At 38.6% G+C, this 17,685-nt stretch overlaps 1 protein-coding gene across 3 annotated transcripts in view; it reads right to left on the bottom strand.

The window, feature by feature from the left end:
- Positions 1-6: 6 nt before the first annotated feature.
- The window catches only part of MTCL2 (microtubule crosslinking factor 2), a 73,022-nt gene continuing 55,343 nt past the window's right edge, over positions 7-17,685 (bottom strand). For all 3 annotated transcript variants that reach the window (XM_072403615.1, XM_072403616.1, XM_072403618.1), the window contains 5 exons: positions 14,343-14,588; positions 11,413-11,472; positions 10,445-10,515; positions 7,501-8,893; positions 7-6,623 (listed from right to left, as the gene is read on the bottom strand). In XM_072403615.1, coding sequence (XP_072259716.1) covers positions 6,480-6,623; positions 7,501-8,893; positions 10,445-10,515; positions 11,413-11,472; positions 14,343-14,588 — 1,914 coding nt within the window. In that variant the 3' untranslated portion in view covers positions 7-6,479. The remainder of the gene's footprint in view (positions 6,624-7,500; positions 8,894-10,444; positions 10,516-11,412; positions 11,473-14,342; positions 14,589-17,685) is intronic.

The raw sequence follows: 17,685 nt of genomic DNA, 5'->3' as shown, positions 1-17,685 counted from the left end.
AAAAAAAACACAAAATAATTAAAAACATTCTAAATAAAATAAATAAATAAAATATACATTGTAGTTGGTGTCCAGATAATCAACTGGTGTGCTTAATATCAACTGGTTCCACTTTTAGAAAGTTTTGATTTGGTCTTTTGATGATGTGAACGTTTAATGGCATTGCTGGACAGTCTTAGGAACCATTGTGTGTGTGTGTGTGTGTGTGTGTGTGTGTGTCCTAATTCTGTAATGAGTGTCCCACCTTGCAGGGGGGTTAGTGGTTGTCATGCATACAATTCAGTGCTGCAACCCATCTTGATGCACACATTTATAAAAGAGCAATCTTTTCTTTATGTCAGAGGAGCAATGATCACCAAGCCTTCAATACCTTAAAACGACAATCGGAACTTTGTTCACCTAAATGTAGTAATTGACACTTTTTGTACTTGTGATTAGTGGCCATAGAAAAGTGACAATCGGGGTGTCTGACTCCCAAATCTTTACTGTTGGCCATGATATTCTCTGCTTTAGTGTGATGACCTATCACGTGGAGAAGTAAATATTTCTATCAGGGAAAAGCGACAATCTTCCCAGCTAGTCATGACTTTAATAAATAGGGGAAACCTAAATTTAGTGTTATTGTGCATAATTGGTGCCATTTTTCTGGCACATTATTCCTTGTATAAATAGGCTCCTTTGTGTCCATAGAAGTGCTTTGCAGCACTGACCCACTTAAAGTGGCCATGACAACCATTGCTGTGTGAAGTGTCCTGAACGAGTAAAGTAAAGTTTCTGAACATGGCCAGTACATCTTCACACTCTTAACTATGTGCATGAGGCCTTGTGGATTTGCTATGGCAGGTCTTTATATTTATCTACAAAAAAATGGATTCCCAAAGGCCAGGGCTGCTTCAGGGCAGCAATGACTATATGCAAAAAAAAAAAAAGGGGGGGGGGGAAGTGTACTTTAAAATAAAAAAATTCAACCACCCTCACTATGTTAGCCCGCTCCGCTGTATGCACTAAACTAAGGCAGCCCTGCACTACAACAGGGCATAATGGCCACTCCAGCCCCCACAACTGGATATCCTTTGATCCAGACTACAAATCTGGTAATAGGAAATCCTACGTGGCTTTCTGTATGTCCATATAGAAATGCATGACAGAATCATTACAGGCTGTACATGAAAGTAGAAAAATCCTATAACTTGTAGGGCCATGTGTGTGGTGTGAGAACTGTTTTATGGAGATTATTCAGCTCACCCCCAACCAGCAGTTTCAAATGTCTGCAGATATATATACAAATAAGTTATCATTCCGATGTGGAGTAAATACAAAGATTGGGTGGTATGTATGTAAAGGTAAAAAGCTGAACTAAATTTGCACCATGGATGTATGAAAATAAAATGAAGCTGCTGGGAACTGTTCACATGGCATAACTTCCCACCAATCAGCCTAATACAGTACAAAATGTTCAGCCACATTTCTGGTAAATTTGCTCATAGAATCAAATATATTATATATATATATATGACTATAAAGCAAAAAGTAGCATGTGGCCAGCTGAAGGTAAAGCAATCAGGCTTTTTGTTTCAAAGATGTACCATAAAAATGAGAGGGTCCACTTAGTGAACAGCCCCGTACTACCGGTGTATAAACGGTTACAAAAAAAGACAAGACTCTTGTGGTAGGTGTAGCACCGGCTCTCTCAGCATGGAGCAGGGAGGCGCCAGTGATCACATCTGCACCAACCAAAACCGTAAGCCAAAAACCGTAAGCCAGGGTCTAGAGATGTATTTTTTGTAACCGTTCTATGTGCCTTTTTACACCGGTAATATGGGGCGGTCATCTGAGCAAACTTTCCATTTTTATTGGTCTGACACAAGAAGAATTGTTCATCAGCCTTATCCATCTTTTATTCCTTAAAATCATTACAGAAACCTGAATATAAAACAGACTGGTTGCTACAGATGTCAGACAGTTCCTTCTGACATATTGAGGTGCCTGTAGTATTTGCTTTATCCTTCCTTTTATTAAGAAGAGGTTTAGTTCCCAGAAACATGACAAAGATGGAATTATGGTTGTAGATTATTCAGCGTCCACTCTAAATGCTAATTACAAACTCACAAAACACAACAAAGACTGTACTGATGCCAATGTAAGAATGGAGAAAGACTTCTAATAAGTATGTAAGTAAAGCTTTTGAACAAATACAGACTTTGAAAATAAATGCTACAAATTGTATTTTTGTGTTCTGTTGCTATTTACATACAATTGTTCCAATAATTAAGGCCCAGTGACCTCTATTTAATAAAAAGCACACCCTGGTGTTTGCAGTGTCTGAAGGAAGATTGGTCTTGTTTTCCTCCGCAGCCTGATTGGGCTTTTATTGGAATGGGGTCAGGAAAGTCATCACACTGCAGGCCACCACTGAGCCTCCCCACATAAAACCAACTATGAAAAAAAAACAAAGACTAAATATATTCAGATTGCTGAATAAGGCAACTGGTCCTCTTTAAGTTCAACCGCTCAGTGCATTATGGGGAACCAAGATCTTGCTTCAGAAACATTTAACGAAAATGGTTGACAGATCAAAAACTCGGGGCTTAGAGTAAAACCACTGCAACCAATCAGATTTTAGATATTTAGTGTAATTGGACTAATGAGATTATTCCTGATTGGTTGACAAGGTTTGCTGTACTTTGGTTTATTAAATAAAGGTCTCTGTGTATAAACATAACAAATCGGAGCGACACAGAAGGCCGGATTCTTATTCAATGTTTGTGATTTTCCAATATCGAAATCTACCTGTTCTAATGGTAGAAAATATGAACCACATCAATTCTTCACATTTAGTGAAGAGAACAATAAAATAAAGTAATTTCTTGCTTATTGCTGTCATCCTATAAAACTAACTATTCCATAGTGCTGTACACATTAACTGGATATAGATTTTACTTTAACTGCACATTTGAAGTACTTAAAGAACTGCAATGTTGTTACAGTGCAGTCATTGCTACATCGTTCTGTATATTAAATGTACATATCAGATGAAATAATGTGAATAGAATATAGAACAATGATTGGTGTCTATAGGAAAAGAAGGGGACAGGAGTAGAAGGGTGCATTGTGGAGGTTTACACAAATAGGAATTGGCATTACTAGGCTATTGGTGCTGTGTAGCCTCTGTGGTAGGGGCGGAAGTGTATAGTATCTGTACAACTGCCCTTCACAAGATCTGGGTTGTGCAGCATGGCACTACAAACTCAGTATTATTAGGAACTATGCACTGGGGTGTTAGGAGCGCACTGTGGTAGTGTGAGTTTTTCTGTGGTGAGCAGTGTGTACTGTGATATTGTGAGCTTGTGTTATTGTGGGAAGTAGTGTGCACCATAATATTGAGAATGTGTGGTACTGTGAACAGTGTGCACCGAGATATTGTGAGCTCACTTACTATAAAAAAACAAAACAAAACAGAGTGCACCATGGCAATTTAAACACAATGGCAGGAACAGGCACTGTACAAGCTCGTGGTGCTGGCAGGAGTGTTTGGTGGCAACAGGCCCACATAGGCAGTAGTGCATATGAGAACAGTATGTAGTGGTTTTGTTAGCTCGTATTCCTAGGCAGCTGCACTGTTGCAAGTACAGGGAGGTTGTACAGATTGGCAGTGTGATTTACTCTAACTGGAAGTGTCACAACTATAGTGTTCACTAGAGTTAACATAATGGAATGTGATAAGTGGCAGTGCTATTTATCTCAGTGGACCCCCATTAGTATAAAAAAAACTACAACCTTAAATTTTCTTCTGCATATTCTAGGAGCATGCTATATATGCCAATGAGCCCAAGTCTGGCCCCTGGCACACTCCTCGTTCCCCTATTTATATTTGTGAGTTAAGAGAAGTTAATTGTGACTTGTATGCCAATCTACCATCTGCATTTCAGTAAAGAGATGCATGCACTTATTACCCATATAATGTGTGTTACTGGTGACAGGTGTGCTTTAGGGAGAAAAGTGTAGGTCATATACGTCAAAATTCTTTAAAGTGTACTGGCTGGCAGTGTTGGTTTACAATGTGTCGTCTGATGGCATGTCAGGGTCCATTGTGTCCAATTATATTGTAAGCCAGTTTTGGTAAACAAGAGAAAAGCGTCTTTTTGGTAGTGGTGTTAAAATCAATATATATTATGAAAACTGACATAATGCTGCAAATTAAAAGCTAATCTTGACTAAAATGATCCACAGAAGATGAAATGCAACATGGGTGCAAAGTAGAAGTGGCTTGGAAATCTCAAGGGCTCCAGCACCGGAGAACCCGCAGTCTGAAATGCACCGGCAATTAATATAATAAGGATCAGCTCAGACCACCACAGTCCACCCCTGGTGATTTGAGTGGTTATAACTATCCAATCAATGGTTGGTGGTGGTTTGAATTGGATTTCTGGGGTTGCTTTCAGGAAGGTTTTATTCTTGTAAGTGTTACATTTTCTATTTCATCTTCATCTGGATCACAAATATAGAAATAGAACAGAGGTAAATTTGGTGAACCCTTTTACAACTAAATAGCACCAAGTAAACTAAGATAAAACAAACGGATTTAAACAATTTCAATAATTTGAAAACAAAACTTCCTTCCTGCAAATTGTTTTGAAATTGCATGTAAATTATTATTTCTAAGATTTAAGAATGGAGCTAGTTCCTGTTCTATAGTTAGAATGTGAAGAATAAATGTGATCGGTCTGGAAATGATCCCACCACTATTCTTGTTTACGATAAACATTAAACCCATTCACTTTTGGGTGTTCGTGGGTGGGGGGCTTCAAATGCCATTCCATTTCCATGTTTCCATTTTGGATTAAAAACTTAAATTTTTTTTTTACTGCGGTGAATCTTTTTGGCTGGAAACACTGATAAGTTTTTTCGCTGACCTTGGTTGTAGATTTTCCTGTCCAAGTGACAATACTGTCAATGAGACAGGTAGTGAGGAGAAATGGCTGCAGATTGTTTAGACTGCAATTCTAACCTTTAAAGGTTTTCTAAACATTTAAAGTTACACTTCCCAGACTCTATAAAACAAATGACACTTCAGTTAAATTGAAGTAAATTATCCTTTAAGTCGTGAATATGGTGTGAAATGACCATTTTGTAAGCATCTGACCTACTGACATTTCTATAACCAGACAGAAAATTGTAGGGTAAATGTAATAAAAGGTAAAGAGGTCTCTAAGATTAAAAGGCAGAATGTATTAAATAAAAAGAAACAAAAACAGTGCATTTCAGTTTGAAAACCAACATGCTGTTACAGCAAGAAACATGACCTTGTATATATTATATACACTATATACACATTGCAAGTATCTTCATCCAACTAAATATTCATATGTACAGAATATTTTATTCCTTTCCCAGGCCAGGCTTTTCTATGGATGTTTTGGCATATGGTTGCTCTGTTCAGCAATACTCCCAGAAGCCTTCAATCCCAGCTGGATGTCGTCATCCATAAAGCAGCCAATGAATTGCCCGGCCCTTTCCGTATCGTAATATTACATTTTGGTCAGCTGTCCTGCTGGCTTCCTCCCCGACATCTGCTACAGCTGACCCAACAAAAGGTCATTTGTTACAAGAACCACTACAGAGATGTTGTAGTGATTTTTGCTTTTATTATTAACAATGCCCCAATTTAAATTGTACTGCCCGAAAAATAAATTATAAACTTAGGCCTAAATATTCCAAAAAGATTAGACCATGGTCAAATAGTTGTGACTGAACACTGTAAATAAAATTAAAAAAATGATCTATCTACCGTTATTGCTACAGTAGGGCCCTCTAAACTCAAGCCACAGTTACAGTGCTGACATTTCAAGCTTTAAGCGGTCTGTTGAGGGAGAATTCACATTCCAATTTGGGAAGACGCTGGTTGAATCACTCATCTGTCCTGTAAACCCCTGGAAAAAGAATAAGACTCCACAACAATGAAAGCGGGCGGATCTTTCTGTTCTGGAGTCCTTTAAAGACAATAAGTGATTCAGTCCACCAGCATCTACCTATATTTGATTGGAATATTCGTTTTGCTCAGACTGATCCAAAAACGTGAGATAGAAAGGGCTTTATAGCCATCTTGTGCAAAAAGAGGAATGGTTAAGAGCTTGGTTCCAAAAGATGGACATAAACACGTTCATATAAAAGCCCAAACAAATTGCAACAGTGGCATGGTTTGTGCATTTGGTTCCTACTGGGAGAAATGCGTATGAACAAGTCTACATACAGTATTCAGCATACAGTGTGTTGTTTAGTACCTACCTTAAGGTACACAAATTACTTCGGTTAAGTGCTAAGAGCAGCAGGGCAGTGAAGTTTTCAATGAAATATATAAACGGGTATCCTATGTACAGACATAATGGTTTACACACGTTATTTTGCAAGAACCAGAGTCTCTCCTTCAGTAAACGTTGTGTTATGACTTTGAATACAGGAGCAGCACATAAGCTGAACCTTTAGGTTGATCCACTTGCAGTTTTATCCTCAGGCCCTGACTCTAGGTGGAGCTGGCATTTGCTTTGGGATTGGCGCAGGTGGGTGCGGGAAGGTCTGGAGAAGCAGGATGTAACAGGGTGAGAGCTACAATTACAAGCATAATCCTGAAAGAAAAAGGACAAAAAGTAAACGTAAGAGGACCTCTGAACAATAAAATGCTCTCATTATATTCACAACAACAAGCCAAGTGACAGAGAAAACTTGAGGCTCAAAGCTTACAGCCAGGTTGGAGGAAGCTTTGATCTCTCTAATCGTGGAGGATATTATAATGCGGGTCGAGTGGTAATCAGACACTCTTTCCTCCAATGTAACAATAGACACAATATTATAAATTGTGTGAAATTTAAATCACTAATATGTATTTTGTTGTTCCTGCAGCACATCACCCACCTCAATACTTACTTTCCCCAACTCTCAAAGTTGCTAGGTTTGAGTTTTAAAAATAACCTTTTGTTTGCCCATTTATCGTAACAATTTCTTTACTTTTGATACTGCATGAAGTCTACAACCCAAATAATATATAGTTGACCATTTCCGTATTTAAGTGATTTCTTTCTTGTAGACAGATGTAAAGGAATTGTTAGGTCCCCAGAAGGGAGATTTTTCTTTACTTCCTGTAAAGAAGATGGATGTCAGATGAGAAGAACAGAGGAGGAGGAAGATCTTTGCAAACACAGCCTTTTAACACCTGACAAATTCCTTTTCTTCCTCCACATAAACCAGAAATAAAATAAATCTGTAGTAAACTGTCCAGACACGTGTGAGCCTACATTAAACCTTTCTTTGTGAAAATGATAGTTCTTGGCCTGTCAAATCTTTTTTAAATCAATTAAACGAATATTTATTGTCTACAATCAGATAGTAAACTGATTTTAAAACCTGTAGTAGAAGAAATCACACTAAATCTTGTAATTTGGACCTGATTTTTCAAACTAATCTAACAAATATGTATACATAAATGTATGCAGATACTAAACTTACTTCAGTTGCCAAGGTGGAAGTGACATCTGAGTCCTTGGAGCTCCCATCTTTACCCCCTAGGCTGGTTCTCTTGTTCAGAAGTTTAGAAACATTGTGAGACGGATGGCACATGGCGGATGAACAGTGGTCATGGTTATCTGGTCTTCTACTATTGTCCTCCAGCTCTTTCTTTTCGGCACCTGTACTAGAGGCCGGCGCTGAACGGCCACACACATTTCTGAAGAATTCCTGAACTATGCCGTACTTAGGGGCTTCAACTTTATTTCTGCCTTCAGGCATACTTGTTTTGTGCAGGGACTCTGTGCTTCCAGCATTATCCACTACATTGAACAGGCTAGATGACCCGTCATAAATGTTGCTTAAGACAGGGCTATCTCTGGTGGTCGTAGATCTGGCCCAAGCAGAGCCATTCTGTTTGTTCTGATGAAGGTTCCACAGACTTCGATCTTTAGAATTGTCTAGTTTTGACGATGACCTCCGCTGTAGCTTGGGAGAGCCATACTTGGGAGAGCAACAAGGCCGCTCAACCCGAGAGTGGACCTTGTCCAATGATGTTGAAATATGTTTGGTCCTTGTAGACAGTAGAGAAGAACTTCTCGGTGACCAACTTTTTGTGTGCAAGCTTGTCCTGGGTAGGTCAGTTTGAAGACCAATGCTAACTACTTGGATGGTCTGGACACCTATGGTAGAAACAGTCTGGCTGGATGTGCTTTTTGTCTTTCTTTCCAGGGAGCTAGAGCGGATAGCCTGCCTGACACAGTTTGTTATCTCTTTCATGTCATCACTCATATTCCCAGAGATCTCTAAATCACCAAGAGGAGATGGGAAGGCAGGAACAGGTGAAGAAGGGTCCTTAGTGGTGTCTTTATCAAGTAAATCTCTCTGCTTCTTTGAGAAATTGCACAACCAGCGGCTGTAGGAACTTCCAGATATGCATTCTGAATTCTCTGTTTCTCTAGGTTTTGCCATGGTGAAAAGGAATCCTGGTTCTACCATAATCTTTTCTGCTTTACTGTGGACCAAAGGAGAATCCAGTTTGCGGACAACGGGTGGACTGTAGTAAATTCTTATTCCGGTTTTGTCTGGGGCAGTGTAGCTTCTCTGTATTTGCTTATGACCTTGTTCTCTGTTTCCAGATTTATCTGCTGAATAATCCCAAGAAGATATGCCCAGCTTGTCTTTAGTCAAGCATTCAACTAAGGACTTGTCATTCATGTAGGCGCAGTGTTTTTGGCCAAGATCTGGCTCTATGGAACCGTTGGCCAGGTGCTGAGCGTCTATAAGCCCATTCATTCCTTTGCTTGTCTCATAATTAGAGGGAGATTTTCCAGGAATATAAGGAGAGCTGTCCATCAAACTCTCAAACTCTGACATGGATGATACAGACTTTGTTCTGGGAGAGAGAACATAAAAACTATTAACATATTTCAAAAAACAAAACTAAAATAAAAAATAATTTAATAAAATAGCACAAGAAGTCAAAATGATGTCCGAAGCTCATTTTTCCACACCAAACTGATTTTAATTGACCCATACAAGATTTATGATGGATTTTGGATGTTACAATACTTTCTGCACTTTGCACAATATTATCATTCACTGACGCAGGCAATGTTACAACTGGTGGTATTGGGTTGCTGAACTGCTCACCCCAACTGCACCAGGCAGCCGCTGCAAAGCACCTTATTTATTGAATGAATGTTGGATGCAACAGACCCTGCTCTGATGCACTGCAGAGGTGGCCTTGGATGCAATTTTTAAAAGAAAAATGTCTTAGTGGTGGTGTGAATGTGTGTCGTTACATATAAATCAAGGATAACGCTTATCTTTCTATAAAAAAAGTCCCCACTTTACGCAGTGGTGAGGTATTAGAACTGTTATTTTTTTGGTGATTAACTCAGTTTGTCCCAGTGACCAATGTCACTGGGACTGAAAAGTAAGTAAAAAAAAAAAAATCAAATATTTTGAGTTGTCATCAGCATGGGTAGATAAGAGAAATCATTAACAGCTGTCCTGATATCAACCAAGCGCAAATTTCACACATCTAAAATATTTCCCCTCACTGCCTGTTGTGTCTACAGAACAGGAAATAAAGGGATCTCACCAATAGCACAGAACCAGAAAAAAAACCTACTCTATATATAAAAAATTTTCATTCTTTTACTATTAAGACAATAAAACAATAAAAGATATTTGATGTGTGTTAAAGGTTCCTGTGCAGATCAGCAAAATTGCATCTCCAGGCAATTTTTTCGGATAATGTAGGGAAGGATTAATATTCTTTTAATATTTTATTTGCTGTCTGCCCGTTAAGATTTTCTATTACTGGCAGGTGGATCATTAAATTTTACAGTTGCCATTGAAACAAAAATTGGGGATCGATAAGTAAAACTCATGGCATGTTTTTATGTGTAAGGAGTACAGCGTAGTATTCTGAAGAATCACATATTTTGATGAAAACTTTACAGTTCAACATACTAATACTGTGTTTTAATCAAAACTTTTCCATTTAATTATACTTGTCATTATTAGTGAAGCTTTATGCTTCTGTAAGCAATGCAGACAGGTAATGGTTGGTATGAGAGAAACAGGCGGCTGTACATAGCATCCTGAAAAAAGCCTCAGTATTTCTCAGTTCTGATGCAAGCACACCCAAGACTTGGAGGTTGGACACTCTGGGGTAGCTGCACATCCTCCAGCCAGGCTTCACCTGACTTGCTGCAGTTTGTAATGCACGAGGAGTCCGTGCAGTGAAATTGGAATCAGCAATGCAATTTCAGTACTGTACAGACAAGCTTGGAGGGCGGCTTTAAAAATTAAAAAATAAGGGAGAAATGAGGGTTTAGTTGCAATTGCAATAAACTCATCATTTATTGCAAATCTATGCAATAAATGATGAAAGAAAGCAAGTTCTGTGTAAATAAACCAAGCAGTTAAACCTCACCTTTTTAAACTAGTCCCATTAGAATCCATGTCACAGTCAATATCTTTATCCTGCATCTTGTCATTGAGAGCCTAAGAGAGAAAGACATTTATAAATATTCAGAACATAGAGCTTAGCAGATCAAAGAAACATGTCAGGATAATAGGAGGACTAGATATGGCTCTGTGTAGTCTTGTAGTGTGGGCTGTGCAGCCATACAGAACACAGCGTTAAAAACCCTTGGTGTATCACCCTCCTAGAGAAGGAGAGAAATGCTGATTAGGAATGGTGGCAGCTGAATGTTTTACAGAGATACTGCAAGAAACAAATGTTTCATTTAGACCCTAACACATTCTTCTGCCAGTTCATGACAGCTCACCACGAGAGCCACAGCTAAAGAATTGGAGGGCATTGTCACTTGCAGAAGCAAATCACAGAGATGGAAAGTTGACATGGATAATGTTCATCACTTTTAACAATCAGCTCCTGGAGACAGAGCTAAACAACTCAGAAACCTGGGATCCAGGATCCAGCGAGAAAGCAATCAGGGCTTCTAAAAACGAATATGTTGAAAAAACATCAATTTGTCCTTTTTAATTTAGCTGCCCCGCTTCACAGCAACCAGATTCATTTGTTTTTGTTTATCTGAATGTCTGTTCCAAGTTCAGGCTGGACTCTGAATGGAAGCATTTGAGGCTGGAAAAATAAGTTTTAGCACATTTGGGTCAACTGACCCTTTAAACTAAGCTACTTGAGTGTTCGGTGAATTTTTAGCTGAGAATTTTTTATGGCTCAGGGGGTGCTAAATAAATATACCATCAACTTAGCAACACAGAATTCTTCACACAAATGTGAGGCACAATTCTGTCCATAAAATACAGCTTTGTACATAAGAGATTCCTTCTAAAAGTCATGGTGAGTCTGTTCAATGCATAATCATAAAGCAATTTTCAGTGAAAGTAGGCGGCCTGTGATTTGAAATGTCATACCTCCTTCCAGCAGCTGCTTTTCCTCTCTGGACCTCCTCTAACCCATGACTCTCCTTCTTTCTGCAAGGAATCCAAAATATATATTTGTTTAACCACCTGAGCGTTACACTGATTTCTAGATTTCTGTTCCAAAAGCGTCACAGGTTTTCATGAAATTTTTTTTTTTAAAATATTTAGTGCGAGAAATTACGGGCTTAGCGGTTAGGGGGTTAAGATTTATAATAAACCTTTTGCCTTTCAAAATAAGTTCATGCAGACAAAGATATTCTCTATAAATATAAAATATATAGCTAATCATATTTTAAACTTCTCAATGGTTAAAAGCACCCATACACCTGTGCAATATTTTAATAGCTTAGAATTTAGATTTAAATAGGGAACTCCCAATTGATGTTAGGTCTGTGTATCAATTAAACATTTATCAGGAATGTTCAGTCTCTGTCTGATCGAGTGACATTCCACTCTTTATCAGCAAACTAAAGTTAATCAGCGGAAATAAAGAGGGCAGTCCCTGTCAGTTACATTACTGTAAACAATTGGCTGCTGGTATTAAGGAACGCTCCTCACCGATTCAAATTAACCTGTTTGATTGGGTGGGGTCAAAATGGAGAACTCATTGATCAGTGGGTGCAAAGTGTTTTTTTCCAGGCCAACTAACGATATCCGGGATATATTGCATTTTTACCTAGTCATGCACCTACTGATTAATTTATGAAAAGAGTAAAAAAAATTGCTGAAAATAAGCCAACTTTCATTTTTGCCTCTTAAATCATTTGGTAAGAGAAGAGGTAGTTTAATGCTAGTGCTGCTCCATGTTATTTCTGGTTGTGGGTCTACAGTCACATGGTTTGAGAGAAGCCCTTATATTTACTGGCAGCCATTTGTGGCTTTTTTTTTTTTTTTTTTTAAACAAATTGTAACTCCAAATGGTATTGATCTGAAAACTAACACTGGCAATTGCAATCTACAAAAAATACAGGTATTTTTTTTGGATGTGAAATGCATGGGAAGTGCAATATAATTCAATGTTATTCTGCACTGGAGCGTATGAGCGAACAGATTCTATTACTTCAGATCTGGGGCACTGGGACAGTTGCTCTGAAGGTATGGGACACAACACAATAGTCTCCCTTCCCCCACTTCAAAGATTCATTTTGTAATTATAGAACGTTCAGTTAATGAAGTGTAAAATGTTTCAATGGTTCTTGCTGCTTCCATTACCCAAGCAGATAAGTGTATAAGAGAGCGGTGGAGGGGTATTATTAACTCCACAATCCCGGTCGCATATTATTCCCCTTGGCAGCCATGGAAAATTTCACATTAAGCTGCGCTGGGATACGGATCCATCTGTGCCGCTGGCGACTGAGGGATTTAAATAAATTTGGCAAGTTATGCCAATCTAATCCAGACACAATTAGGTTATTGCTGGGGAGAACATACCGACACAAGAAAGCACAGGAGCTGCAGGAGGGTTTAATAAGCACAGATTACCCTCATTGTAAGGGGGGAGAAGGGCTGGCAACAGTATAAAAAAAAAAAAATCCTAGGACCGATTCTCTTCATCTCCTATTGGAGATATTTGATGGAAGCGTTTTTTAACAGCCTGCATGGTGACATAACTGTGGAATTATTTTGCAATTCAATATCTATATACCTTTTTGTAATCAAGGTTTATTCAGTTATGCAAGGAGCAATCTGTGATGTACAGCCAGTACGGCAAGCCGCATTATAATTTTAACTAGAGCTGAACACCAGGAAAATGTAAGTAAATGCAGTTATAAGTTACAGAAATATCACTCATACACTCTATTTAAGCCAAGTCAAGAAGATGACAAGTTTGGCAGCTCCGAAAGAGCAGAACAAGTTCATTCTATATTCTGTGGCACCATGGGGTCGGGATCAATATCCATCCATACTTTGATGCCTTTTTAAACTTAGTGTTCTGGACGGCTTCACACTTTTACATACATAGTAAGGTGCCACATCGTCCTTACAATGCATGTGACGGGGCAATGTTAAACGATAAAAAGAAAAGTTTGCAATTCACAGTAGAAAAAGTGTATGCAGTAATAATGCTGCTGAAATCGGTTTGGGAACATACTGAAAATTAAAATCGTTACTTTTTTTGGATCATGTCGAGTTTGCAGAGTTATCTGGATGTATACACCTGCTATGGTCGTTTTAAGTAAAATTAACCAAGGAGACTCTTATAATTACAAAGAATGTAGCAGCTGAATACAGAAAATGAACAAAACACCTAAAACAAGATGAATAAGTATACAGCAAAGAATTATAGTAGGAATTATTAATAATTATTGCTATGCTGCTGTTCCTATATTGTCCAATCAGCAGGCCAGGGCTCCAGTCTGAACTGCTACTGCTGCTCTGAATGTTGAGGATTTAGCTGTAATGTTTGCAAGACTCCTGAATCACAAGATAACCCTTTGACAGGTAAAATGTTTCCATAAAATATTAAACTGCTTGCCTGGAGTTTATATTTTAATTACATTTTCATTAATTTGATTTAAAAATAAATGTTTTGGGCCCCGTTTTAGGTTACTTTGTAAAAAGTTATATATTTAAAGCTTTTTTTGTAATTATTATTAACCAAACCAAAGCACTATAGGTTAGCTAAAGTGACAGCACAGCAGATAAAGATCCATTGAGTTACGAGTTATACAGGTTATTTAATATGTTTCTATTGATATATTTAACTATTTGTTAGCAGTACCCCAATTAAGGTCTACAAATGTAGATGATTCCTAGCTGAATTATAATTTTAGAATCAATAAAAATTAAACCCTGTGGAAGTGGCTTTGATAAAGTTTGCTACACAAGATTTATGCGGTAACACATTGTAAGACAATATAGATTGTTCACTAATACTTGCCAATTATATAGGCCCTAACAAAGCTTTAAAATTTTCTAACCTGCTTTAGTTTCTGCTGCAGCTCTTTTATTTGCTCCTCTGTTTTCTTGCTCTGCTCCTGGAAGCGAGCCAGCAGATCCTCCTTTTCCTGCCCCCAGTTCTTCTCGCTGACCTGCAGCTGTTTGGTGAGGTCCATGACGGCGCTGTATGATTCCGCCAGAAGATGTTGGTGCTCTTCTCGCTCCCGTTTCAGAGCAGCCTTGATGTCCGGAGAGTTCCTGTCTGCACCGTGCTTGCCTGACTCCATCTGCAACAGAGGACAATATTTATTACCACAGTGGAAATCTACGGGTAAATGATCCATTTTAGATTGCAGCACCAAAAAAAAAAAAAAAAAAAAGCCATGCCTGACTAGCAATACCTTGAAGTGGGCCAGGAGCACCTGGACATGGGAATACCATGGGGCCAGGAATATAGTGCTAAAGTCACAGGAATTAGGTAAACCATCCTCCTGTTCTGTATAACTGGTTTAATCTAAAGACCAAGAAGTCATACCTCCACAATTTTCTTTGGTCTAATATACGAGCCACTACATGATATATGTACTATTTTACAAAAGTGTTACACTTTATTAAATCGCATTAAGGCTCTGAATATTTGCAGAAGGGTTCCCACTTTTTCAGCTCAAAGTTGGAAGTTATGAAAAGCATATGCTCTGGTGCTTCAAATATTTTGCTACACCCCAATACACGTCTTATGTTTGAACACCTGCCTCACCCTAAACCAGTGTATGTAACATAGCCCTATGACAGCTGCATATAGGAGAATGCTGTGTCAGTTACCCTTTATCTTCCCTTCCAAGGCCAGTGTCATTACTGCTTCTTCTCCTGATTTGAAATGTCAACTTGTACGCAGCTGATGACAGCAATTTATAAAGATTTACAAGTCACTACATAGCAGTTTTGTTTTAAATACTTTTGAAATATCTTTCATCTTTATTTAAAAGTTTGTTTAAACAGATATTTCCACCTTTGCTTTCTTATGTCAGAATGACAAGGTCACCCCAGCCCAATACAATTTGGTGTTGGCACCCTGGTGCACGGCTTTGGGTGTGCAGGCACATGCTCCATAAGTCAACCAGTACTGGTAGAGGAAATAACTTCAGAACTGTTGGGGAGTCTGGAGATGATAGGCCATTTCACACATTTGATGGGAGCTTTTGATTTTATTCCCGGATTTTATTCCCGGAGCTATTTGATTTTATTTTTGGAGACCAATGGTCCAGGAGCTTCCCGTCGGTACACATCATGTCTTTCTCACTGAATGAATGACCATCATCCTAATTCTTTTATTGCTTGGACAGATATCACATTTCTGGGCCTCTCCTACTTGTGGAATGAAGATTGAATTTCCAAGCACATTTGAACCGCTATCAATGACTAAATAATGACTGCAGCACAAGTATGTGTCACCCAGCACCATAAGAGGGTAGAAGTGGCTCAGTAAGAGGTTAAACAGGGAGCTGCAGCAACTGCATGCCATGGCACATTCCTAATAGGAACATCACAGGGTGAGTGCTAATGTTCTTAAATGCAAATTTTTGCCACCAGTTTTTTTTTATGCTTTATTGGTAGAGACCTGTAGATAAATCTTCCAAAATGGTAATTATTTTCCACAGCTGAGTCAGATAAGGAATCATGTATTATTAATATAGTGAAATTAGCTGACGCTTACAAGCTGTGAATGTCATAAAACATTAAGAGACGGGTAGCTGCTGCTGGGAGGACATAAATAACACTGATCAGAATCCAACATCCCAACATTTTTCAAAACAAAAGTCCACAAAGCTTTGAAGAAAACTCCACAGCAAATAAATGAAAACTTCACTCAACAGAAAGTTAACTCCCAACAGTACAGTAATTACAAAATAATATTTCAGCAATATTTTGGCACCGCTTTGGTTAGATGCTTCTTTTATCTAGGGCAATTGGAATAAGTTCAAATAGTTTATGCCTCCCTTCCCTGGTAGCCAAAGCTTTTTTCACTTGGAGGGTGCAGGGACTCTGCTAAGGCTTACTGTTTATTCCAGTACCCCCAAAGAGTGAATTCAAACTTCTGTGTGTGCATTACAGAGTTTTTTTTTTACATTACCTTGATTTTCAGTTGCTTACAACAGTGCTCAACCTAGAAATTTTTTTAAGCTGGCTGGTAAGAATTTTCAGGCGGGTGGCAGTCCCTGTATTGTGACCCAACTCTTCAGTAGCCACCCAAAAACAGCCGGGTGGTTACTGAAAAATGCCGGGTGGTGCACCCGGCTAAAAGGGGCTGGGGAGAACACTGTACAATACACACTCACATGCTTAAATTGCACAAACCTGGACTTTAGCACACTGCAAGGCATGCAATGAGGAGCACATGCATTGCCTTGTGGTGTAGCAGTTGTATTAAAAAAAAAAAAAAAACAGCTTTGGTTTGCTTTAAACTTGGTTTACGGTAAGATTTACCCATGGAAGAACCCCTTTCCTCTTGCATGGGTTAATTGCTAGTTTTGCCCAGAGGTACTGGAATAAACAGCAAGCCTTAGCCTAGTCCCTGCACCCTGCAAGTGTTTGTGAGCATCATTTACCAGGGAAGCGAGGCGTAAGCTATTTGGACTTAATCCATTTGCCCTAGATACAAACGAGCATGTAATCAATGCAGTGCCAAAATATTGCTCAAAGATATTTTGTATACTTCAGATTTGCAGCTTCTAAACCTTAACATACTGACGTTTATATAAAAAAAATTGTATTCCATCTTTTTTTAGTGATTTAACTGCTAGAAGTGCTGGTGTAGCTTTACAAAGGTCATGAACAAGGACATGCTATTTTGTTGTTCGTTTTTCTACAAATTACCTAGCTACTTTTAAAAATAAGTCCACGTGAATGATAAATAAACAGATTTGCACCGATTCTGAGATCTAGGCACGTGGGCTACATTATTTACAGAAGGGGGTAGGTTATCTCGTACTGTATAAAAAAAAATAAAAAAAAAATGAAAAGCATATGTTGAGGGAACTACATAACAAAGGTCATGAGACTAGTAAGCCCCTTGTAATGACAGACTGATGGCCAGTGAATCACAGCTCCACATTTGTTGTACAGAGCTGAGCGGCTAATTATAGGACATAAGTGGCGGTTTCACTTCAGTTCTTTCTGGAGGAAACAGCGATTTGGGACAGAGGGCTTGTGGTAAATCTATTACCGTGTTAGCTGTCAGAAAAGAAAATATTTAGATGAATTGATCATTTTGTGAGTTTAAGGAAAAGGATTTATGACAATGAGATCACAAAGGCACAAACATGGTGTTTAATCAGAGGCCAGGAAGGAGAGACGCGTGTCAGGGGAGCGGAATGATAACAGACA

The sequence above is a fragment of the Pyxicephalus adspersus genome, chromosome 3 (genome assembly GCF_032062135.1).
Source record: "Pyxicephalus adspersus chromosome 3, UCB_Pads_2.0, whole genome shotgun sequence".
NCBI classification, from domain to species: domain Eukaryota; kingdom Metazoa; phylum Chordata; class Amphibia; order Anura; family Pyxicephalidae; genus Pyxicephalus; species Pyxicephalus adspersus.
Note: the sequence above shows the minus strand (reverse complement) of the source record. Positions and strands in the feature narration are given on the sequence as shown.